The 25412-nt window shown below is 38.2% G+C and overlaps 1 protein-coding gene and 1 long non-coding RNA gene across 2 annotated transcripts; both read left to right on the top strand.

Moving 5' to 3' along the window:
- The first annotated feature begins 1544 nt into the window (after window positions 1-1544).
- On the top strand, window positions 1545-7543 carry LOC136755531 (uncharacterized). The gene is made up of 4 exons (XR_010817682.1): window positions 1545-1637; window positions 2377-2939; window positions 4255-4547; window positions 6818-7543. It is a non-coding gene; the product is annotated as an uncharacterized LOC136755531 (long non-coding RNA).
- Window positions 7544-11776: 4233 nt separating this feature from the next.
- On the top strand, window positions 11777-24429 carry il7r (interleukin 7 receptor). The gene is made up of 8 exons (XM_066712198.1): window positions 11777-11900; window positions 13500-13617; window positions 13780-13937; window positions 17058-17209; window positions 17462-17630; window positions 19347-19440; window positions 19674-19746; window positions 22751-24429. Exons 1-8 carry the CDS (start codon window positions 11825-11827, stop codon window positions 23084-23086), a joined length of 1176 nt encoding a protein of 391 aa, XP_066568295.1. The 5' UTR covers window positions 11777-11824; the 3' UTR covers window positions 23087-24429.
- The last annotated feature ends 983 nt before the right edge of the window (window positions 24430-25412 follow it).

Genomic DNA, 25412 nt, shown 5'->3' with positions numbered 1-25412 from the left:
GGGGTCAAACACAGTATTAGTATGGTGTTCCTAATAATCCTTTAGGTGAGTGTATATGTATATGTATATATATTATACACCGATCAGCCATAACATTATGACCACCTGCCTAATATTGTTGAGGTCCCAAAACAGCCCTGACCCGTCAAGGCATGGACTCCACTAGACCTCTGAAGGTGTGCTGTGATATCTGGCACCAAGACGTTAGCAGCAGATCCTTTAAGTCCTGTAAGTTGCGAGGTGGGGCCTCCACGGATCGGACTTGTTTGGCCAGCACATCCCACAGATGCTCGATTGGATTGAGATCTGAGGAATTTGGAGGCCAAGTCAACACCTTGAACTCATGATTCATCAGACCAGGCCACCTTCTTCCATTGCTCCGTGGTCCAGTCCTGATGCTCACGTGCCCATTGTAGGTGCTTTTGGCAGTGGACAGGGGTCAGCATGGGCACCCTGACTGGTCTGCGGCTACGCAGCCCCATACGCAACAAACTGCGATGCACTGTGTGTTCTGACACCTTTCTATCAGAACCAGCATTAACTTTTAATCAATTTGAGCTACAGTAGCTCGTCTGTTGGATCAGACCACACGGGCCAGCCTTCACTCCCCACGTGCATCAGTGAGCCTTGGCCGCCCGTGACCCTGTTGCCGGTTCACCGCTTTTCCTTCCTTGGACCACTTTTGATAGGTACTGACCACTGCAGACCGGGAAGAGCTGTCGTTTTGGAGATGCTCTGACCCAGTCGTCTAGCCATCACAATTTGGCCCTTGTCAAAGTCGCTCAGATCCTTACGCTTGACCATTTTTCCTGCTTCTAACACATCAACTTTGAGGACAAAATGTTCACTTGCTGCCTAATATATCCCACCCACTGACAGGTGCCATGATAACGAGATTATCAGTGTTATTCACTTCACCTGTCAGTGGTCATAATGTTATGGCTGATCGATATATATATATATATATATATATATATATATATATATATATATATATATATATATGTGTGTGTGTGTGTGTGTGTGTGTGTGTGTGTGTGTGTGTGTGTGTATGAACCATGTCCAGTCATATATAATTAGGCATATTATTTTAAGCACACAAACCAAAAAACAACTGTTTATTTTGCAACAGGACTTGGCTTTAGCAGAAAATAAAAAGTAAACCCCAACTGAAACCCATTCTGCAGGTAAGTAACCACAGATGCATTTTCAAAATGATTAGCCATTTCAAATGTTATTGTGCATCTCACAATTTTCCAGTTCAATAAGCTCAGGAACAGGAAGCCAGTATATATCCCACATGAAATGCTTCATGTCTTATTTTAATGACATAGCACAAACAATCTGACACGACCACTCCTGTCCTAGATTTATACATGCATATATACATTGATATGCACTCTAAATACTGAGGGAGTGCTGTCAAATGTGTTTTCAAAACAGTTATAATTATGATTACTTCTAACATTTGAGAACACAGCTACACTTTGTTGCCTGGCAATGCATAGTTTGTGCAAGTTGTTTGTGGTTGCTAGGTTAAGCCTAAATCTGGAGAGCATTTTGATATATACGGAAAGGCAATGTAAGGCTGAACAGAACTGTGATGAATGACATCATACGAAGAATGACTTGGTGAAGTAAGTACTATCAGTATACTACTTCATTTTACAAACTAACCTGTAGTCTTAAACACTGGAAAAGAACATGAATTGAATGTGTTAAACACAGACTTATATTCATAGTGTGGAAGTGATGATGAGAACTGAAACTTAATTCTGCAAATGTTTTATTGGGGAAATAACGTTGGTAACACAACCCATATGTAACAGTTTTATCGTGTCAGTAGACTTTGAGAAAGTGTTCCTCAACCTAGCTTCACATCTTCAACAGGGCTGTGTTTTAGAATCATTTGTAGCTGTTAAACATTATGAGCATATAAAAAATCTCAAATTGAATAGGGCATTTAATGACTGTTAATAATATAAACATTAGGTAACATAAATTAACAGCCATTTTCCAATTGCCTTGAAAATATTAACCTCAATATTATTGAATGCATCAATAAGGTATTAATATATACATATTGTTTCATTATTTTTCTTTCCAGAATCCCCAGAATCCTCTGTAAATGTATGTGATGACTTGCATTTAATTAAAAATTCTTTAATTTCTCTAACTCCAAATAAACAACCACATATTTAAATATGATATTCTCAATATAGTGAGAATGAGTACAAATGTGTATATATATATGTATATATATATGTGTATATATATATATGCATATTATTATTATTAATATATTAAAAAACGAGTACTGTAATTTCTAAATGTTCACCTGTCCAACTATTACAATTACTTTTAACAATAACGCAGGTGCAAATGTTGCTCTGGAATGAAAGGGATCCCCCCCACACTTATTTGAATCCTCTTCTCAAGCTTCTGGTCATCTTCAGGGATGCCGCGTCCAACAGAGGGATCCCAGACTACAGACACGGTGTGATGCAACAGCAGAGACAGCATACCCAGTATGACAGCCAACACATCCCAGGCCCAAAGAAACGCTTGCTTTTCTGAGTATTGTCCTTCTGAGTGTCTTCCAAAGGTGCCACATCCTCTGTCCCCAACCTCTCCAGGTCTAGACCACAGCCCCTCCCCAGCCCAGGGGGAGACGTTGGCCACTGTGATCTATACCTCAGCATTCCTGGCATCCCAGGTTCCCCAGTCCACACGCAGGCAGCTTGAGGGAGACCTCTGTAGTGGAGAGATCTGCAGCTCCTCCTGGCCCAACCATAAAGCCCAGGACCCCCAGACTACAGCTCCTAGAGGGAACCCTGCCCGTCTTCTGAGCGGCACTCCCACTCCCATCTACCCCTTGGGCAGGCCTTCAGAAAGCTTCTTCCATGGAATAAGAGACCTCCAGCACAAGCTCTACTCAGGTGAAGTAATTCTGTTTGGCCTTGTTAGTCTCTTGCACTGTGTGGAATTAGGACCATCATGGACTGTACACATAGATGCATAAAAAAGGACACGCTGGTTTTTGGAAAAAGTGTCTCCTGCCAGAAAATCGTACATTCCGACACTTCCCACATTTTGAACTCTCCTTGAACTCTGGCTGACAGTATGAGGAATGTGGCCTCTTGTTTCCAATCAGTCAATTATACTCCCTTATGCAGGTTTGCCACCAACCATAAACTACCATTGTATGTTTTTTCCAACTCTTTCTTGTGCAGCAGATGAATCCGACTAGATGTTTATAGATGTACCCTGATGTCATTTAATAGATGTAACCTAGTAATCATGCTTACAATACTTGTCATAGTTTCAATGTTTCATACGTTTGCAGAGTAATGACTTGACTCGAGTCTCGCACAAAAGTTTCCATCTGACTCAAGTCACTATCTTTATGATAAAACAGGAAAACAAAAAGGTGTGCAGTGTGCAGCCCCTTATTGACACACAGTCATCTTCTGTGTGAACAGGCTTCTGTAGTGCTTGTCAAAACCGTTGCTAAGGAAATGCTTTTCTAGCCTATAGCACAGCTCTATGATCATGAGCAGCAGTCGGATTCAAGATATGGTGATGTTATGTTACACAGATTTACCTAATTTTGCACAGAATCTGCACAGATAGGCTATTGTGAATTATTTGGCTAAATGGTCATCTGCACAGAACTGCACACACATTAACAGACACACACATTGTGATACACACGCACAGTAACATGAACACATACTGACAATCTTGTACATAAGAAAAGTTAATAATGGGGTAGAAGTTAGAGAGAAAACATGCATTCTATGTTAATTACATGTACTGTACATGTACATTAAAACCCTGTTTTTTTTATTTTTCTCTTGGAGACAAAAAGCTGAGACCATATGCAATTAAATCCCACCAAATGTCCTTACATTTGATATCTGAAACAATTATAGGGAGTTGTAACTTGAGAAAAAGTGAGAAGATATTTGTTTAATTTAGGTATTTATTATTCATTACAGTACATCCAACCCAATTGAGCACAGATAATTGTTTACTGCTGATTTCCAAAATTAGGTAATCATAAAAAATCAAGATGTCTTGACCTGCTACTTTAAGGAGACAAGTCATAACAATAAAAAGACTGTCAACATTTGACTATTGTATCTCCATAATACTTCAAGTAGCTTGTGCCACAGTTTAATACTATTAAATGCTTGAAATAAGGTTTTAAGTTGAAGATCCATGTCTATATTATTTTATATTATTGTGCAGGACAGCGGCCCCCCAGTCCACTCTCCAGGAGACACGGCCGCAGAGCCCAACGGTGCCCTGACCCCAGAGCCCAAGTGAGGAGTCGCTCTGCGGGGAGGCGCTGCCCAGACAGCCCTGCACAGACCTGGCTCAGCTGTACTCCTGACGGGGCTGCCCTCTGCCCTCCTCTGCTCAGCTCCTGGATGCAGAGGGATGCCTGGACTCGGTCTTTCCATTGTCATTAAAACAATGTGGCCAAGACCAGCCTTGTATCGGTACATTGACCCGCAGAAATGCATTGCAGATCAAAGACGGTGAGCATGTTTAAAAAACACAGGGAGAGTATGCAGTGTCAGCCCACATGCGCGTTGGATACATAGATGCTCTGTGGATACTTTATACTACTGTATCTTTATGAGTTTCATGTGATTCACCCTTCAATCGGTGAATGTTTTAGTTTGTTCAATATTGATAATTCACTTCTCGTAGCCTCTGTGACCCATAATCTTTTCTCTAGTAGTTTTTACAGTTTTGGGAAAAAAGATATGATTTAACTGAGTAGTGTCCTATGTTGGAGATGCAAACAATTTAAAACAACATTTTAGTTTGATAAAGACCAGGAAATGAATATGTGCAACTTGTTACAAATGCATTCTTAAATGCACTGCTGAAGTGTTGTGGTGCAACATTAACCACAGTTCGATGAACATTAGCCCAGTTTTCAACTTGGTCTGTATCGCTCTTAGATCTCTGACAGGATGCACATTGTGCTTTCTTGTAGTGTCCGTGCCAACTATTATTTTTGCATCCATGCAAACACGAGATGGTCTGGTTAGGCTGGGGTTTTTTTTGGAACCTGTGTGCCAAACCATAAAGTCTGCCCTTGTCTGGCATCTCATTTCAGTATGATGAAGCAGTTTGATGTCAAATATATTAATAAAGAGGGTAACACACACACATGTCTCACAGGAAGTCCTGATATGACAACTGCAAGTTCATTATTTAGAAAAGGAAGGAGAACCTATGCTGAAACGTACTGTATCTAATGCAATGTCCTTTCTGTGGACTTGGCCAATTGTAGCAGTATGTTCCCTCCAGGAAAAAAAGTATTTTGTATATATCACTTTTTTCTTTTTTTAATGTCTGTAATGTAATGTGGTGGCGCAATGGTTAGCGCTGCTGCCTCACAGCTTCTGGGACGCAGGTTTTGGTTCTGGACGTCAGTGTCTGCCTGCAGCATGTTCTCCCCATGTCAGTGTGGCTTTTTTTCTGGGTTTCCTCCCACATCCCAAAGACAGGCTGCTTAGGTTGGCTGGCTTCTCTAAATTTCCCAGTAATCATGTGAGTGTGGTGTGTGTTAGTGCTGTTGTATTGAGCTAGCGTCCTGTCTAGGCTGTCCACGGGGGTGGGCTCACTGTGACCCTGTACTGGATGAAGTTATTGAAAACGGATGCATGGAATAGAATGAAATAGATTTTAACATATATGTATGTATTTATTTATTATATATATATATATATATATATATATATATATATATATATATATATATATATATATATATGTCAACCTTTTCCAAAATAAATGTTCATATATACCTGGATATATTATGAAATGCAATTCAATATGTTTTTTTGTCCATATTTTAAAATTGCAATGATTTACTAAAACCTTGTATATCTACTGGGAGCTGAACTTTGCCTCTTTTCACTATTTTTATTACTATATAACTGCAATGCAGATATGACTGTGTGTCTGGGGAAACAGTATTGGAATTGTCTTTGTTAAGATTGAATCTTCTTAATTAACAGAATATAAGCTTTATCAGACAACAGGAACAGGGTGACAAGAGTGTCACAGTGATTACTGAGGAGACTAGTGTGCTTCACAGGAAGCCAATCATAATGAATACATTTTGTTTGTTGCTGGATTCATGACACAGTCTAACAGTTTTCCATCCACAATGAACATACGCCTCCTTGCAGGTTCACAAATGAAATGCTTTAATGCGGCCTCTTCAAATATTCCAAAACCTGCATATTACCTCAAATCAAGTAGCTAAGCATATATTAAAAAAGGTACACTAGGTGTTGAACAGCAGTTCCAAAAGAGTCGTATGACTGCGAGTCATAGTAACTCTACCTCTTCTCTTCCAGACAGCAGCAGGTTCTTCTACTGTGTTTAACCTGTTAGCATCTGTGGTTTTCATTATAATAACAACAGAAATGCTTCTGACCACTGGCGGTGGGTTGAAGAAATGACAGTCACACGACACATCTCTGCCTTTGCCACTCAACACTGGTTGTGACCACATGCATAGCACCTTTATCTTGACACACTGCAGATACACTTGACCTCATTGGAACCAATAACAATTCAAGAGATTTATAGGGATGTGGGCAGTTTTTTAAAATTTTCTGCTGAGAAGAGATTTTTGCCTATTGCATGCTCTTATATGCCAGCTGAGACTGAACTGCGTGCTGTTGCACAACACCAAAACCAAATATGCTTTGACACTAAAAATGTGTTTTCCTGTTTGACGTTTGCATTCTTTTCTTTTTTTCTTTTTGGTGCTGCTGTTTAGCTCTGTTATGTTGGAGCTCTGATAATTCCTGCAAAGATTTGACACAGCGCTGTGCTGGTGATTACGTATGTGTGAACCTTGGAAGAACAAGGGGGGCCAAACACCTGAAGAAAATCAACAAATCTAAAAGCATTCTCAGGTGGAGACGTTTTGTTGTCCCTGTTCTTTCCTCCGCTAACTGTGTAGATACCAAGGAAAGTAAAATGACATTTGAATCTGTATCTATACTGTGTTTTGTAAAAAACCAAAAAGAACTGGTGAATGCAATTCATCATGGATGTGCAGAAGTACATATTGGGACAAAGATTAAGTACAGGCACAACAAGCTCAACCAATGTCACATGGCTAACTCTGGTCGCTGGATGCTGCTGCACATAAATCATGAGCACTCGGCAATGGGTTGTGGTTCAGGTTTCAAATGACAGCATCAGACCAAGTCTCAGGGGAGGCCAATCAGAGTGTAAAACTCATTATAGCTCGGTAAGAGCAAATGGTGGGCTTTGAAAACATTACTTCAGACTTCCTCACTTACATCTATATCACTAACATATCTCTGACTGTTCTTTACATAGTTTACATCCTAATTCACTTCTTTAACAGAAAAAAAAGAAGTGTAAAGATAATCACTCACTGCCTTGTTTTTACAGGAAAGTGGGACCTTCATTATCTTTCTGTATATACAAATTAACTGCACTTGTACCAGTTTAGGGATGTGCGCAAGATTAATAAAACATTAAACCATAAAGCATTTGTTCTATGTATTTATTATTTAACAGTTATACAAAGGACATTGTTGTGTGGGATCTTCAAAACAATTAGTCAGCTACTGTCTCACCTGGCAGGCAACACATGGTTGGCCTCCTACTGTTGTTCAACACAGTGTGCTAGAAATATAATTCTGGGTTATTCTGGATTATTCTTTTTATATGTATTTAGTGATGTTTGCATAATACTGTTAATTTTTATAGCCCAGTGCTGGTATGTTTTTATAGTAAAGACATCTGATCCGAAACACTAAGACAGAACAAAACGGTGTACTTTACTTTTATGATACTGAAAAAGTAACAATGTTTTTTTCTAAAACAAAGCAGAATCATTGCATCTAATCATATATTTTTTTAAATATTTTCCCCCAATAGTGTTATTGTGAAGCTGAAATAATAGTATTTTTTCTTTCTTACTTTCTTTCTTGGAAGACTAGTGTAAGGTGTGTACTGTGTGAAAACCCCAGTCACTTCAAACAAAGGGCTTTGTACATACCATCACTGGTAACTGAGATGGACTGTGTATTTATGTTAAAAACAATCAAAAATACAAATATATATATATATATATATATATATATATATATATATATATATATATATATATATATATATATACAGATATATATAATATCTTTCATGATGTATTTGTTTGCTAGTGAATGCTCATAATTTGTTAAGTGTACCCAAGTAAGTTATCTTGACAAAAATCTATACATTTTCCAATATGAATAAATAATCTTTTCAAATCCTGATAATCATCATAGCATAGCCTGCACTGGCAAGCGTACCAATTCCTGTCACTGCAATGCCTTAAAGCACATTGAGAGGATGTGGGAGGCCCACGGAGCCCCATGGTAACCATTAATCGACACCGCTTGGCACTTGATTTTCCTTCTCTTCACAAAAGTTCCTGTCTTTCATCGAGTTGAGCAACTAGGTCACCATAGGACCCAGGTCAGAGGTAAACCAACTGGGCCATGTGTTCGGTCCCTGAGCGGCAGTCGTGGCAGGAGCACAAGAGGTTGTTTGTGACATCCGACAGTTCTGCTCACATATTTCTAGCTCCTAAACACTCACACACTAGGGCAGGAGTGTGTAGGAACTAGAAGAATGTGAGCCATACTTTACTGGGAGTATTAGAGTCCATGAGAAGCATTTTGGCAACATCGTGACTGGTGTGAAAAATGAAAATATGGAAACATTTATGGTACATTCATTTTTTAATGTTAATTCTGGATTATTCTTTTTATATCTATTTAGTCATGTTTGCAAAATATTTCATAATACGGTTTTATTTTTTTTAGCCCAGTGCTGTTGCTTTGGTTTGAACTGGTATGCTTTTATAGGAAAGACATCCAATCTGAGACACTGAGAGCTCCTGAATCATAATGATGTCTGCTGCAGCTTGAGAAGGTGCCAGTCAACAATGGTAGTAATAACCATAATCAAGTCCAACAGTAGTGTTGCCAACCTATGAAGCTCTCTGTTTAATAGATTGGGCATTAAGGGTAAGATTATAAGAGTACTTTTGAATGGTGAAAGACAAAGAATAAAATGAGAAATTAATGGCATGATATCTTCAAAGAACTGTCAGTGGTTTGTGAGTTTTACTGTCATGGAGGAAGAAGGTATAGTCATAATTCTGAAGTGATGGCTAGTTTAATCGTCATTTAACTCCTGTGGTGGTTACCTGAATCACTCCACAGGTTAAAGCTACATCTAATATACTTTACACGCTTCATGTATCAAATTGTATGTTGATGGTTTTCCACCAATGGTGTTCCCCAACCACTGTCCTCCCTCAGTCCACCCCGAGTCCGCACTGTCCACATCTTCCACAAGGACATGTGCATCTGTTGTGCATGAATACTTCTTATTGTCAGTAGAGGTGAATGTCCATGGTCTGTTTGCGGTTTGCAAAGTCCACGTTGTCAGGAGAGGTGAGCGTCCCATATCGATCCTGGATTCCACTTCTGTGAGAATTCTATACATGCAGCAATATTAGTGATTCAGAGAGAAATTTCCTATATTCATTTTATATTTATTTTCCAGACCCTTCAAACTAATGCCTGCTGAGCACGCATCACCATTCGACTCAGAATGCTTTATTAAGATAAACACATTTCCAGACAACAAGAACTGTTTCTGACGGTGTGTGTACTAAATCACGGGCCCCTGTAAGAAATATCTGAATACATTTGAAAACAATTTCTGGTAGTTCATGTCAAAGAAAATGTGCTCCACAGCAACCCTTCGAGATGACTCCAAGCGTGACATTTTGGTCACATTTTCACAAGACTGAACTCAATGTTTCATTTATATCAAGCCGTAAGGACCAAGAACTTGGTCAGAAAGCCCAAATGGGCATCAAATACATAACATTTAAAATTGTCTTTAACTTCAGTTTAGTGACTTTGTTGTCCATATATTCTAGAAACCTACTTTTGGCAAAGATTATAATAATACTTTGAAAGTCTTTGAACTAAATTGACTAATTAGTAGCATACCTTGTGGGATTCTAATCAATATGTATGGTTTCGAGCTGTTTTAGCAACAGAAGTGTGGATAACCAACTGATCAGGATTGGTATTGTTTTTGGTCAGTGCAGCACAAGCTATAATTGTCATTCTCATAACTAAACTAATTTCACATTTTTTGGCATCATCTGTGTCTGTATTTATCACAGTATTACATGGAAATTGTCTGTTGAGACATATCAGTGGGGCAGCACCTCACTTCTGTTCAGATAGATCAATCAATTTCCTTTCACTAAAGGTGTAATTATTATTATTTTTTAATCTGGAACATGAACTGAATTCCTTTCAATAGTTATTTCTACATAATTCGTTCAGTGCATACCCTTGGATGGATGTTCAGATGTGCTATGCCATGCCTGATTTTGAAGGCAATGCAGGCTTTTCCTGTTGTTTGTTCTATTATTACGTTTGCTCAAACATAAAAATTGAATTCACAACCCACATTTAATCAAAAGGTTTCCCATAAAGAAGGGAAACTCTTTTGAAACTCAAATCTTCAGTGATTCAGAATTTAAAATAGAAGATGAAAATCCTTCCTGTGATAACATCTCCTTATACTCATTCTTTCATTAGACACACTGAAAATGGGGAAATTCACAAGGATCTTTACTCTGGGGCTTTATATGTGAAGATATCAGTGTCGGGGCTGTCAAGAGGTTGGCGGTTGCATATAATTTTGCTTATTATTTCCTAAATAATGTATATCAGGCAGATATCAATTCTAATTGTATTACTGGAGGCTGCCAGTTCAAAGCTCATTTTCTTTTGGACTCTATCTGTTGGACAGACATTAGTGCTACTGACATATCTACCCAGCCCTTTTTTCCATGACCTATATTTCTGACATTTGTGTTTCTAACACAGCGACACCAAAAGAGCTTACATAATGTGTTTAAATGTGTCTGTACCTGCCCTGTCCCATGTGGAGTCCAATGTCTTATATGTAGTAAAGCTAATCAAAAAAAGACAGAAGTTGACCTCCTAAATGGACATGGTACACATTTCAGTAACTCAAGCTTAAACTTGAACAATACATACATACATACATACTTACATATTTAAGTATGTATATACACTCATATGCTAATAAATAATAATAACACAGACACACATAGATAAATAAATGAATAAATAAAAGTATGGAAATAATTGTGTTCAAAAAGTGTGCTGCAATGAACACTGCTAGTTAACTTAAAACTATGGGATTGTGCTGCAAGTCATACACTGACAAATCATGGGCTAAAATAAATATTGAATATTTGTCCCTGATGCTTGTATTAATGAAGGACAGTAAGTGAGTGATTTCAGGCACAACAATTAGAGATAAAAAATATGCAGCATCACAGAGTTCTTACGCTGGTCTATTCTGTATATCATGTTTTGCTATCAGACCAGCATTTATTTCATGATTGAAACCAGTAGTTCATTTGTGTTTTTTATTTGTCCATGACGTTAATCTGCTGACTCCTCTTATCTCACGCATTCGAACTTTTAATGTTAGGCATTTTTTTGTTTGTTTTGCTTTTTCTAACACATAACAAGAATTTCCTGTTCTTTCAAAAGCCTCAAAGCCAAATGCTCTAATCCTCTCTCTCTCTCTCTCCCGCCCTCCCTTCCTATATATGAGAGTGGTGAGATGAGGTTTCAGAAGCAGTAAAACCTGCAGCAGTAAAAGGAGGTACCTTGCTGACAGTCTGAGCGGAATGGCAGTCTTATTGCTAACTATCTTCATCTTATTTCAGCCTACTGTCCTAGGCCAAAGTGGATCTGAATATGATGGTAAGGCACGTTTTGATTCATCAAATATCTGTAATTGATTAATAATAACTAAGACCAAAAGAATGTTTTGCTTTTAGAACATATTTGAATATTGATTTTTGAATGCTCTTATTTTTTTTGTCAATTACACATGCTTCATTATTATTAACTTTAATTATTATATTGTATTATTTTATGCTACTCCACCCAATTGACAATTGCCAGTAAATAAAACATGAATTTGAGTACCTTTGACACTTGGCTGCAGCCCAGCAGGTTCAGCCAATATACATAGCTGTACAGTATAGCTATACAGTCTCTGTGTGTCCACCGAGGTCCGAGCAGGACAGGGCACCACAACAGGCAAAACAATGAAAACGGACTTTTAATTAGTCATTTTAGGTTTCTTTTATGATGCAGTTTTAAGTTGTTGTTTTAAATGATCTGTGTGATGATAAACCTATTTGTACAACATGATTGCCTTCCTTTGAAGTCATGTCCTCTGTCCTTATGAATACATTCCATGGAATTGATAATGCCTTAGACGTATTTACTCAAGTGAGGACCTTGACCTCAATATAAATGAGTGCAGTCATCAGGTAGCACTGCCTTAGATTCAGCGTGTGATACATATACATATTGTATAGACAGACAGACCGACCGACTTTTTTTTAAGCTTAGGCTAAAAGGATGCATAGCCTTTTGATAGAATTGAGACAGTTTAACAACTCTATTAAATGATGTTCCAATGTGTAACAAACAACGGAAACGACACTTAAGTAGAAACAGAAAATAATACATAATAATAATAAAAAACATTTTTTGGATTAGTTTTTTGATGCTTCTTTTTTTTTTCTTGTTAAGCATATATAGTTTAAATGTTCACACCCATATCTTCTACCTAGCACAATTACTTTGTATGACTGTATCATTTATAGCAGGACAAAAGTTTGCTTCCAATGGAATATCTGAAAAACAAAGCTCTGGGTTCAATTATATTTACACAACTGCTTTAGTCTCTGAGACCTATCAGCACAATATGAACCATGTTCAAAAGATAATGCTGTTTACTCAAGTTAAGCAAATACTTATTATACAGCCTAGATATTTAAATAAATTGAGAAGAAATACATTTTTCCAGTCATAATCTAAACAGCTGAATATTTGTCCATAAATTAGTAATTTGGACTAAGACTGGATTTATATTACAGTCAAGGGACTGGAATGAACTGTACAGGAAACAAAGTATTTCTGTACTACTGCTCCAAATCTTGACAAGAGTGTGATAGCTGTGTCTCTCACTTATCTTTAGCAAAGTCGAACTGATGTCCCCTTTTGATTTTTAGTTTTGGTCTGGCATAGTGTACTCTCATTTCAAAAGATGAAATAATCAAACGGTTGGCAGATCAATGGCCAAAAAGGAAGAAATCATAGTGCGGTACAAACTTTCTTTGTCATCAAAACAGAAATGCTCTTTATTTCTTAATTTCTTTATTGTGGTTTAAAATATCTGTAGTGGAAAGGCCTTGGGGAAATTGACAGTGATCCATCAATTCATCAGCAGTCTAGATTTGAGCCTAATCTTTTTCTGACTTGAGTTGTGTTTTTGTCATTTCAAAGAATCTCTGGAAGACTTTATGAATTGTACGTCCCACATGAGCTTGCAGATGAATAAACTGACCTGCCACATAGAAGAAGACACAATTGTAGTCAAAGACAGAGAACTAATCCAGCTATGGTAAGGTCAATAGCATATTAATATTTACTGTTATCCTCTGATCTTCAAGCTGTTTTATATAAGCATTGAATACCTGGCTTTAGAGCTCAATAAGTATTTTATTTGCCTTAATGTTAATTGCAAAAACATTCCTATCTAATGTCTTCTATCTTTTCATTTTAGTTACTTCTCTGACACGTGTACAAAGAGCTGCACTAACCTCACCCGTTTCAAGAAGAACTTCACGTTTCAGAAACTGAATCCAATAAAGTCTTATCTCCTTTGCATCCGATTTAAATCAGGATTGGTATATACTAAAAAAATTGTCTTGAAAGAGATCAGTAAGTACCTTTGTTGTCATGGTACCTTTTCTTTTGTTTCATTGTTTGCATTGTGCATGTTGCAGTTTTTATAATGTTTAAAAACTGTATAGTTCCAGGGAGAACTCTACTGTATCTCAGTGCCTTGAGATTTAGTTTGCCATGGATTGTGACATGGTTTGGAGGCAATTCAAATTACTCTGAGCTTTCTGCATAAACCACGGCAATTCCTGCTTGTGTGTTGCTGGAACCTTAAATGGAGAAGGAATGTGATGTGTTTAAGACAGTGTGATATATTCCTTCAGCCTGGGTTTTTCTGAATTGATCATCAAAGCAGTGCTGTGTCATTTTAACCTGAAAAACTGACAAGGTGGAAAATAATTTATTATCTTCCTGATCACGGAAGAAATGTCTTTACTTCTCTTCAACATCGTGCAGGTTATGAAGCCTACTAATGTTCATTATCCAAAGGCTCTCTGTGCAAACTTACGTCAAGTTAAGGATTTCTACACTTGGCCAAATAATACCAGTGTGCCTCAAGACCATTTTGGCTTTGGAACATGTGTCTTACTGGCATTTCTTGGAGGGTTTTGTGCGTGAGATGGTTGGGAGAGCGCATGTGCAGAGAAATTGAGAATCTTTTATACTAGGGACAAGGGGGGCAGGGAGCTCTGACAATGTGAGATGTTCCTCTAAGGAAAGAAAACAAAGGGAAACTGCTAGTATGAAAGTCCTGAAATGTTTGTACCTCAATGCCAGGAGTATAAGGAACAAGATGTTGGACTTAGAAGCCACAGTGCTGGCGGGTGACTATGGTGTTGTAGGAGTGACGGAAACATGGCTTTCAAAAAATGATGGGGATGAATACAAGTTGAAAGGATACACACAGTTTAGGAGGGACAGGCAAAATCGAAGAGGAGGTGGGGTAGCATTATATGTGAAAAATGACATTGAGGCAGAAGAACTAAAATTAGATCCTGTAATGGAACATAATCTTTGTGGGTGAAACTTTCGGACAAGAGATGTGGAGGATTAGTGGTAGGAGTGTGTTACAGACCACTCAACTCAGATATTCAGGAAGTGAAACAGATAAAGGGCAAAAATGTAAGTATCTTGGAAAATGAACAAGATGTAGCAAATGTTCTTAATGAGTATTTCACAGAGGTTTTTACAAATGAAAAGACAGATAACATGCCACAGGTTAACAATCAGCCGAGTCAAATCCTAAGAGAGATCAGGATAAATGAGGAGGAGGTACTAAAGGGACTAGCAGAATTAAAAACCAACAAATCACCTGGGCCAGATGGTATATTTCCAACAGTACTTAAAGAAATGAGGGAAATTATTTTTAGGCTGCTAACTCAATTATTCCAAAAGACACTTAGAACACTTAGAAATGTGCCAACTGACTGGAAGACAGCAAATGTCACACCAATCCACCAATCCAAGAAAGGGGACAAAACTGAGCCAGGAAATTACAGACCAATCAGTCTCACCTGCATCACCTGTAAAATGTTGGAGAAAAATGATTAGACAGAAAATAGAGGAGCATCTTAATGAAAACCATATACTTGGAGATAGTCAACATGGGTTTAGATGAGGCAGATCATGTCTTACTAATTTATTAGAATTTTTTGAACATGCAACTGCAGCTGTAGATCAGGTGAAAGCATATGATATGATATACTTAGATTATCAAGAAGCTTTTGATAAGGTTCCACACCAAAAACTTGGAAGCTGTAGGCATTCAGGGTAATGTAAGTAGATGGATTATGAACTGGTTGATGTAAGGAAACAGAGGGTGTCGATTAGAGGAGTCGCTTCTAACTGGAGTGAGGTTGTTAGTGGAGTTCCACAGGGATCAGTACTAGGGCCTTTGCTTTTTCTAATCTATATTAATGATCTGGACTCTGGGATAGTTAGCAAATTTGTCAAATTTGCAGATGATACTAAAATAGGTGGCTCAGTAGATACAATCTTGGCAGCACAGGCTATTCAAAGGGACTTAGATAATATTCAGTTGAGGGCGACACCTGGCAGATTAAATTCAATGTGGACAAGTGCAAGGTATTACATGCAAGGTAACAAAAATGTCCACTATAATTACACTACGGGAGGAATAGAACTAGATGAAGCATCGCATGAGAAAGACCTAGGAGTCTATGTGGACTCCTCACTTTCTCCATCCAAACAATGTGGGGAAGCAATAAAAAAGGCAAACAGGATGTTAGGGTATATAGTCAAAAGTGTAGAATTGAGAACAAGGGCAGTGATGTTCAGACTGTACAATGAACTAGTTAGAGCTCATCTGGATACTGTGGACAGTTCTGGGCTCCACACTTCAAGAAAGATATCGCTGCTCTTGAGGCAGTTCAGAGGAGAGCAACCAGACTTATTCCAGGTCTGAAGGGAATGTCCTACTGAGAGACTGAGGGAACTAAACCTTTTCACCCTGGAACAGAGGAGACTACGTGGGGACTTGATCCAAGTCTTCAAAATCATGAAAGGCATCGACCACATCAAACCAGAGGAGCTTTTCCAGATCAGCAGGGACACGCACCCGGGGACACAAATGGAAATTGGGCTTCAAGACATTCAAAACGGAAAACAGGAGACACTTCTTCACACAGAGTCACAATCTGAACAAACTCCCCAGCGATGTGGTAGAAGCTGGAAGTTTGGGAACATTTAAAAATAGACTGGATAGGATCCTTGGATCACTTAGTGATTAATGGACACCAAACGAGCATGATGGGTCGAATGGCCTCCTCTTGTTTATAAACTTTCTTATGTTCTTATGTTCTTATGATTGATGTGTCTGTCTGACCTTCAAATAACTTATTGCTGCAACAGAATCCAAAGCTATCCAAGCTAATATTGTAGTTGAAGTCCAACTCCATTAAATAATCCAAGCTCAGATGCTGTTATTGTGATGGCAAACGTTTATTTGAAAAAACGAAACTGTCAAATGCCCATGCCTACGAGCACACCCATGCCCACACCTATGCTCACACCCCCACTGAACTGCAGATGTCAATACAAAAAGGAAAGTAAAACTACATGCAAGATTTAAATGAACTGGAAACAATGTTATATGTTTTGTTTAAAACTAAAATATTTGTTTCTATCTTTATTTTCAAGTCAAGCCCTTACCACCTAAGATTGCAAGTGCAGTGTTTTTGGAAGACCTAAATGCAGCAGTTATAGAGATCGAATCTCCATATGTCGAGAATGATTATTTGAGTAACGATCTTATCTACCATGTGGAAATTAAGGGCAACCAAAATCTCCAGGTACAATTTGTCATTTCTGCCTGTTTTTTATATATCATGAAGGAGATGTAATTTAGTACCATGTAGAAAATTGCAGAATTTAATGAAAGGGTTTGACAAGTTGGAACATAATTCACATACGACAAACATATAGCTCAAGGTCAAATTATATGACAATACAGCACAATAAAATTATAACAAGATACTCTCATCACAAAAGGTTACATTACAATGACACATTTCCATAACTTCTGTTTTCAATTTGATTTATAGACCAGGGAAATCGATACCAAGTATCTGAGGATTGAAGGAAAATATTTGGATTCTAATTCTGAATATCATGTGAGGGTCCGGGCGAGTCCTAATGGAAAGTATTTCAAAGGCATTTCAAGTGATTGGAGCAATTCAGAAATATTTAAGACTCCTAAGTCTGCTACAGCTGGTGAGTAAAATACCTTTTACACTGAAATAAATCAATTCTAAATACAACAAACAAAGGAGTAATAGTGGCAGTAGCATGGAAAGGGAACTTGGATTTATACCATTGCCAAGCCAGATTCAATAGAGAAACAAAGCTCATTTCTTTAAAAAGATTTGATTACAAATGTTCCAGTGAGATCCCGTGAATAGGATTACAGCATGATTACAGTCAATTAAGGATCAATTTCACAGGGACATTGCCTCAAGATTTTCATTACTGCCTTAAGCTGACATGTTCATTCAAGAGAGTACGCCATCGTGTAGTGAGGGCTTTGGATGGAAATGTCTTTAGCTTTGTGTGATCTAATGGCATATCCAAGTGCAATGTCAGCTGTACTAACCAGTGACCCTGCCTGACCTGCTAAGCCACCATAAGTAAACGCCTTATCAACGTTGGACAATAAGGCCCACAATTTACTTTTGAGCGATGAAAGGACTTGACCCACATATGCACTTCTGACTGATATAGTAGTAAATCTAGTATAAGTTGGAAGTCAAGGTTACCAAAGGCAGATAGCCCAGAGGCTGGTTGCATGAGCATAGACTAAGTCTTTGTCTTCGTATTATTATAAGTCATAATAACGAAAGACATTAAGTTAAAACAATTGCATAAGACGGTCTTTCCTTAGACTGATCATACTTACGCAGGTATGCTGACACGGTAACAACGAATCAATCACATTTAAATCAGAGCATTTGTAACAACATAAATATTGATCATTCTTTATGATTGTGTGACCAATGTAAAATGTAAATGTTACCGAGCTTTTTAAGGTTAAAAAAAAAAAGCATATTAACGCTACTACAACTAACACTGATACATTGAAATGTATGGAAAGAGTAAAGTAAGGTATATGTTTTGTTTTTTTCCCCCTACACATATTTCAGGTGAGCAAGCAAGCAGGGTCCCTCTGAGAGAGAGAGAGTGCCAACTAAAATTGGCACACTAATAAACTGCCACAAATTATCAACACACAAAAATGTAAATGTATTTCTTGTTTGAATTATTGTTTTTTTTTAAATTAAACTTTGAAATATAACTAGTTAGTCCAAGTTTCAAATCCAAGTAAGTAGTAAACTATTATGATTTACTATTTGTTAACAATTTATAGAATTGTGTGGGTGTTTTGTTGTTTTTAATACAACCAGCACTTTTGGGCATAATGTTCAACAAACTATAAATCCTGAATTATTTCAACTCAAGATTTCTTGCCCAGCAAATGGGATTTCTATTGCTATAAGGAATTACATTTCTAAGTTGAATTAAAATTAAACATTGCAAGGACTTAAAAGTTTATATTAGTAGGACTTAGGAATTCCTGGGTTGTCTCAACACATTTTATTTGTCTCAGGAAATTCAACTTTTATTTCCATGGGCACTTGCATATCTTTGTTACATGCACTTCATTAAACATTGCATTGTATTGCTGCCTAATATATCCCACCCACTGACAGGTGCCATGATAACGAGATTTTCAGTGTTATTCACTTCACCTGTCAGTGGTCATAATGTTATGGCTGATTGGTATATAGTAAATTACACATTTTGCAAGTTGGCTTTTTTACAGTGGATGTTCGTATCCTATTATTATTTTCTCCTCTTTAAAAGCTTTAACAAAAAACACACATATACAGTGAAATTACTAGCTGCTTGAGAATATCTTTTTCTTTCCCCCAGGAATAAATGACAGTATATTGCTATACACACTCATCGCTGCCATGGTGATTTTGCTGCTGATTATCTGTATTGTCCTGGCCCGCTGGAGTACAGAGTAAGTCCCTCATGATTCATATGATGTTCACTATTTCACTATTTTTATATCATGCTGCGGGCGTGACCTGACCAAACTGTCTAAAAATCACAAATTCAACTTGTGTTAACCCCTGCCCCACCCCATGTGACCATTCCCCTCCCACTTGCCTACAGGAAAATTAATCTTTAAAGCAAAACAATTTGTATAACTTTTGTTTGGACCTCCTTCTATGCTTTCTTTTCACATTTTAGAATCAAATCCATCATCTGGCCAAGTATTCCCAACCCTAAAAATACTCTGGGACAAATGTACAAGTCTGGAAAGGTGAGTACAGCATTGTTTCAGAATCAGACACATCCAGTGAAGACTTTCTTAAATGCTCTCACTGCCTACTACCATTATGACTTAACCACTAATACCCAGTAAGCAGAAGCGGAAATATCACGGGGGCGATGGGGCATAGGCAGCAGGGCCCACTGCATCTAGGGGCCCCGCAAGGGGATCCACATTCCACCAGATTATTATTATTACAGATATATATACAGTGAGGGAAAAAAGTATTTGATCCCCTGCTGATTTTGTATGTTTGCCCACTGACAAAGAAATGATCAGTCTATAATTTTAATGGTAGCTGTGTTTTAACAGTGAGAGACAGAATAACAACAAAAAAATCCAGAAAAACGCATTTCAAAAAAGTTATACATTGATTTGCATGTTAATGAGGGAAATAAGTATTTGATCCCCTATCAATCAGCAAGATTTCTGGCTCCCAGGTGTCTTTTATACAGATAACGAGCTGAGATTAGGAGCACTCTCTTAAAGGGAGTGTTCCTAATCTCAGCTCGTTACCTGTATAAAAGACACCTGTCCACAGAAGCAATCAATCAATCAGATTCCAAACTCTCCACCATGGCCAAGACCAAAGAGCTGTCCAAGGATGTCAGGGACAAGATTGTAGACCTACACAAGGCTGGAATGGGCTACAAGACCATCGCCAAGCAGCTTGGTGAGAAGGTGACAACAGTTGGTGCAAATGGAAGAAACACAAAATAACTGTCAGTCTCCCTCGGTCTGGGGCTCCATGCAAGATCTCACCTCGTGGAGTTTCAATGATCATGAGAACGGTGAGGAATCAGCCCAGAACTACACGGGAGGATCTTGTTAATGATCTCAAGGCAGCTGGGACCATAGTCACCAAGAAAACAATTGGTAACACACTACGCCGTGAAGGACTGCAATCCTGCAGCGCCCGCAAGGTCCCCCTGCTCAAGAAAGCACATGTACAGGCCGTCTGAAGTTTGCCAATGAACATCTGAATGATTCAGAGGAGAATTGGGTGAAAGTGTTGTGGTCAGATGAGACCAAAATCGAGCTCTTTGGCATCAACTCAACTCGCCATGTTTGGAGGAGGAGGAGGAATGACCCCAAGAACACCATCCCCACCGTCAAACATGGAGGTGGAAACATTATGCTTTGGGGGTGTTTTTCTGCTAAGGGGACAGGACAACTGCACCGCATCAAAGGGATGATGGACGGGGCCATGTACCATCAAATCTTGGGTGAGAACCTCCTTCCCTCAGCCAGGGCATTGAAAATGGGTCGTGGATGGGTATTCCAGCATGACAATGACCCAAAACACACAGCCAAGGCAACAAAGGAGTGGCTCAAGAAGAAGCACATTAAGGTCCTGGAGTGGCCAGCCAGTCTCCAGACATTAATCCCATAGGAAATCTGTGGAGGGAGCTGAAGGTTCGAGTTGCCAAACGTCAGCCTTGAAACCTTAATGACTTGGAGAGGATCTGCAAAGAGGAGTGGGACAAAATCCCTCCTGAGATGTGTGCAAACCTGGTGGCCAACTACAAGAAACGTCTGACCTCTGTGATTGCCAACAAGGGTTTTGCCACCAAGTACTAAGTCGAAGGGGTCAAATACTTATTTCCCTCATTAACATGCAAATCAATGTATAACTTTTTTGAAATGCGTTTTTCTGGATGTTTTTGTTGTTATTCTGTCTCTCACTGTTAAAATACACCTACCATTAAAATTATAGACTGATCATTTCTTTGTCAGTGGGCAAATGTACAAAGTCAGCAGGGGATCAAATACTTTTTTCCCTCACTGTATATATATATATATATATATATATATATATATATATATATATATATATATATATATATATATATTACAATTATATACCAAAGAACAAATTGTATTCAACAGTAAAATAATTCAATATATATAATATCATACATTATACTGTATGATGTCATTAAATCCTGGCACTGATCTGAGCTGTTTATTTGATAAAGTATTGTATATAGCAATGTACAGAGTCTGTCGTTATACCTCCTTGAGGGTCCCCATTGCCTGGAACTTGCACCTGTGCTGCTGGTGGTGCAGGGCCAGGGTCTTCAAAATCATTATTCATTTATTTAGTAATTTGTTTAAAATACTTTTGGTCTTTTACATCATACTGTACAAAAACAGTATAAAAATGATTCTGACATAATTTAAAACAGATTGTTTAGTTAAATGTTCATCTTTGTTTTTTCCATAAAATAATGACCGGGTCTGCTTTAATATTTGATTGATGTGTAACCTATCCTATCAGTGGACAAGCTCTGTCTGGTTTAGACGCTAGTAACTAGCCAACTAGCTATCGTTAAGTTAGATACGCAAAACAGGGTGATGTGTATTGTCCTTTGTGGAGTGAGCTTACAGTGTGTAACTCCATTACATTGGCAACCCGTTTTATATAAAAAAACAAAACAAAACAAGAATCGTTATATCTCTGCAGTGGACTACCTGGAGGACCCGCAGCTTTATAGAGGGGGGGTGGTTGGGGCCCACAAGAGCACCCCGCCCCCTCTGTGCTTAGAGTTAGTTTCGCCACTGCCAGTAATGCTGCATTAATGATAATTTAAGATTATTAGAGCCTTGCAGAGTCAAACCAAATGTACTACACATTTAAACGCTACACGATTTCCCATGTGCTTCCTCTGACTGCTGCTCTAACACTGTCGTCATTCTGCATTTTGATGTTGCACTTCATTCACTGTAATCCAGTGTTACACACACATACACACACCAGTTATTAATGTAAACACAACACAGTATATTGACTGGATTGGATTAATGTAAACCTAGTTAGTCACCACAGATATAAGTGTCTGCCAAATGAGTTTATAATAATAATAGTGGCAATTTTAAGGACAAAATGGCAATAGGATTGTCCAACGAAAAGGCAACATAAGATTAAAAAGCCACACAGAGCTCCACTTAGCCTTTGAAGCATTAAACCCAGATATTGTTTCTTGCCATGTAGAGTCAACCAGTGAGCTTCAACCCCGAGACTTTTGGAGACCCCAACATCCACGTGGTCGACAGAATTGAAGAGAAGATCCTGAATGAGATGCTCCTCCCTCCCTCTGCTGCTGAGCACACGCAGAGGAACAGCCAGAGCTCTCCCAGCATGGGCAGGGGTTCGCAACCCATGCTAACCACTGTCACCCCCGCCGAAGAGTGCGCTGCTGGAAATCCCGGCACTAACTCCAACCTTGGCAACGGCTTCCTGTCAAGCTCCCAAAGTGGCCTGGGAAATAAAAGAGATGAGGCCTACGTCACCATGTCCAGCTTCTATAAAAACCAATCGGGTCGCTGACCACCATTCACTCAACGGAACTCAACTAGCCATTCTCGATTCTAATGCTGCCCAGCACAAGGTCCTTTCAATTAACATCAGGGATAAACCGGTACAACGCTTTGCCTTTTTTTCCAGGCATTTCATGGTTAATGTCAAATCTCCTTGTGCACACTAACTGAAATAATGCTGCTATGTCCAGACTTCAACGCAACTTCAATACAATGTAGCTAACAATGGATCGACCACTGAACTATGACCCTGCTATTACACAAGCTGTCTTTACACGTTACTTGAGTCTCATTTCCAGAGCCTCAGAAACATTTATTACCTGGCATTGTAAAGGTCCACATCTTTGGGTTAATCGATAATTGACTAATTTCATTAAGAATGCACTTGAAATATCTATCAATATTATATACTTAAAACAGATCAGTCTGTAGCTCAGGTAAACCCAATAATATACAGGTGTTAATATGTTCAAGGATACTTCTTCAAAACAATTGTCGAATTGCAATCTGTGAAATGTGCCGAAGGGGCTTCATAATGTATCTAACTGTATTGTTTGTTAATAGGTTTTACACAACAATACACAAGCATTTACAGACATACAATTAAGCATTACAGATTTTTTATGATCCCTGCCATATCAGTCCCTAACACTACTATATTCAGGATCTTGAGAATGTATTACTCAAGGTGCATCTTGGAGAAGGATAATTCATAATTTTCTCTGTTCTGCATCGCAAGCCTTTCTCAAAGGAGTGCCCTGAGCTTTCTTGCATTGGTATTGGACACCTGCGATTATTCACAACATTGTAGTTTGCAAAGCACTGACAGCAGCAACAGTTGCAGGTGCAGCTGCTCATTTTAAAATGTCAGGGGTCTGTGCCTTTTGATTTCCTTTCTTGGTCATTCCTGGACAGCTGCATAATGACTGACGGCAGGATTCTCAGAGAGGGTTTAAATCAAGAACAGAACAAAACAACACTGTGAATGATCATCGCACAAACGATTGTGTATGACCTGTGGTTTTGTGCCTCTTGATCCAGATTGTAGCAGAGAAGTTGTGTGTAATGCCTCTCGAGCATGAATGTAAAACTCTCAATTATATTAAACGTGTGTAATGTGGATTCGTCCAGCATTCTATTGTCTGTGTAGCAATCAGAATATGTAGCTATTAATCTTTAAGGGACCATTAACAAGGAATTGTATAAATGTCTTAATTTTACTTACCACAACTCTGCCTTAGTGCCATATTTGTTAGGCAACGTTGTTTTGCCATGTTGTTTTATTTTTAAGTGTAACTCGCTATTTTTATATATAATCAATAAATAGAAGTTTCTGATTTCTTTTTAAAACAATGTGGAAAATCCTTGTCATTTCTTCGAGTTGCTCTGTGATCATGAGAGGTTGCATGGAACCACCTTGAGAAATTCAACATGTTACTGCAGATTCTTTGTTCTGATGTAGCACCCTTGAATCAACTCAATGGTGAAAATGCACTTTTTAACACATTTACTTTTGTGTACCTGTGCAATAGTAATACAGAAATTAAGGCATGGAAGAATAAAAAATAATAAAATAAATCATATTTTCCAATTTGACACAAAGTTACATAACCACAGGAAGCATTAATTATTATTGATTAATTGCCTATTTATACACATAAGAAAACAAGAGACATGTATTTCAAGGGCAGCAATAGTCAAGGGCTACCCCATTCATCATATAATCTTAGTAGGTTTTTTGTTTGCTTTGATTTGAAATGCAGTAAATGGGAACATAACTTTTTTCTTGTTGAAACACATTTATTTGACTATCTATCTTCATGTTAATCATGATTTGTGTTCTTTTCTCCCCAAAATGCAAACCAATGTACACACAAATATAAACATCACACTGATTGAGCATATTGGCTTCTACGTGAAATATGTGCATAACAGTGTAAGGAGTTGGAGAACAGCACAGTGAGCATTGGACAGGGGGAAGGCAGGATTCCCAGTTCAAAATGTTCCTTCATGAGCTTAAGTAGGAGCCGCGTTCACAGGAGTGCAATACTGCCCCGAGAAAAAGTGCTGGCTGTTGTTCTAAAAAGGGGAAATGAAAAACTGTGGACAATGTGCTGTCATGAATCATTACCCACAAAATATGGGATGACAGAGAGGAACTCTGAGTGAGTGGGCACTTCTTTGCACTTTGACTTTGATTATTCATATTATTAATAATAATAATTTCTTAGCAGACACTCTTACTCAGGGCAACTTACAATTTTCAGGTTACCAAACAGAATGTACAGAATACAAATTAATTAAAGTAGCATTTAAATAGATCTGTAGTCCTTCCA

Source organism: Amia ocellicauda, chromosome 8, assembly GCF_036373705.1.
Source record: "Amia ocellicauda isolate fAmiCal2 chromosome 8, fAmiCal2.hap1, whole genome shotgun sequence".
In the NCBI taxonomy this organism is placed as follows: Eukaryota; Metazoa; Chordata; class Actinopteri; order Amiiformes; family Amiidae; genus Amia; species Amia ocellicauda.
This window is presented reverse-complemented; position numbering and strand designations above follow the sequence as displayed.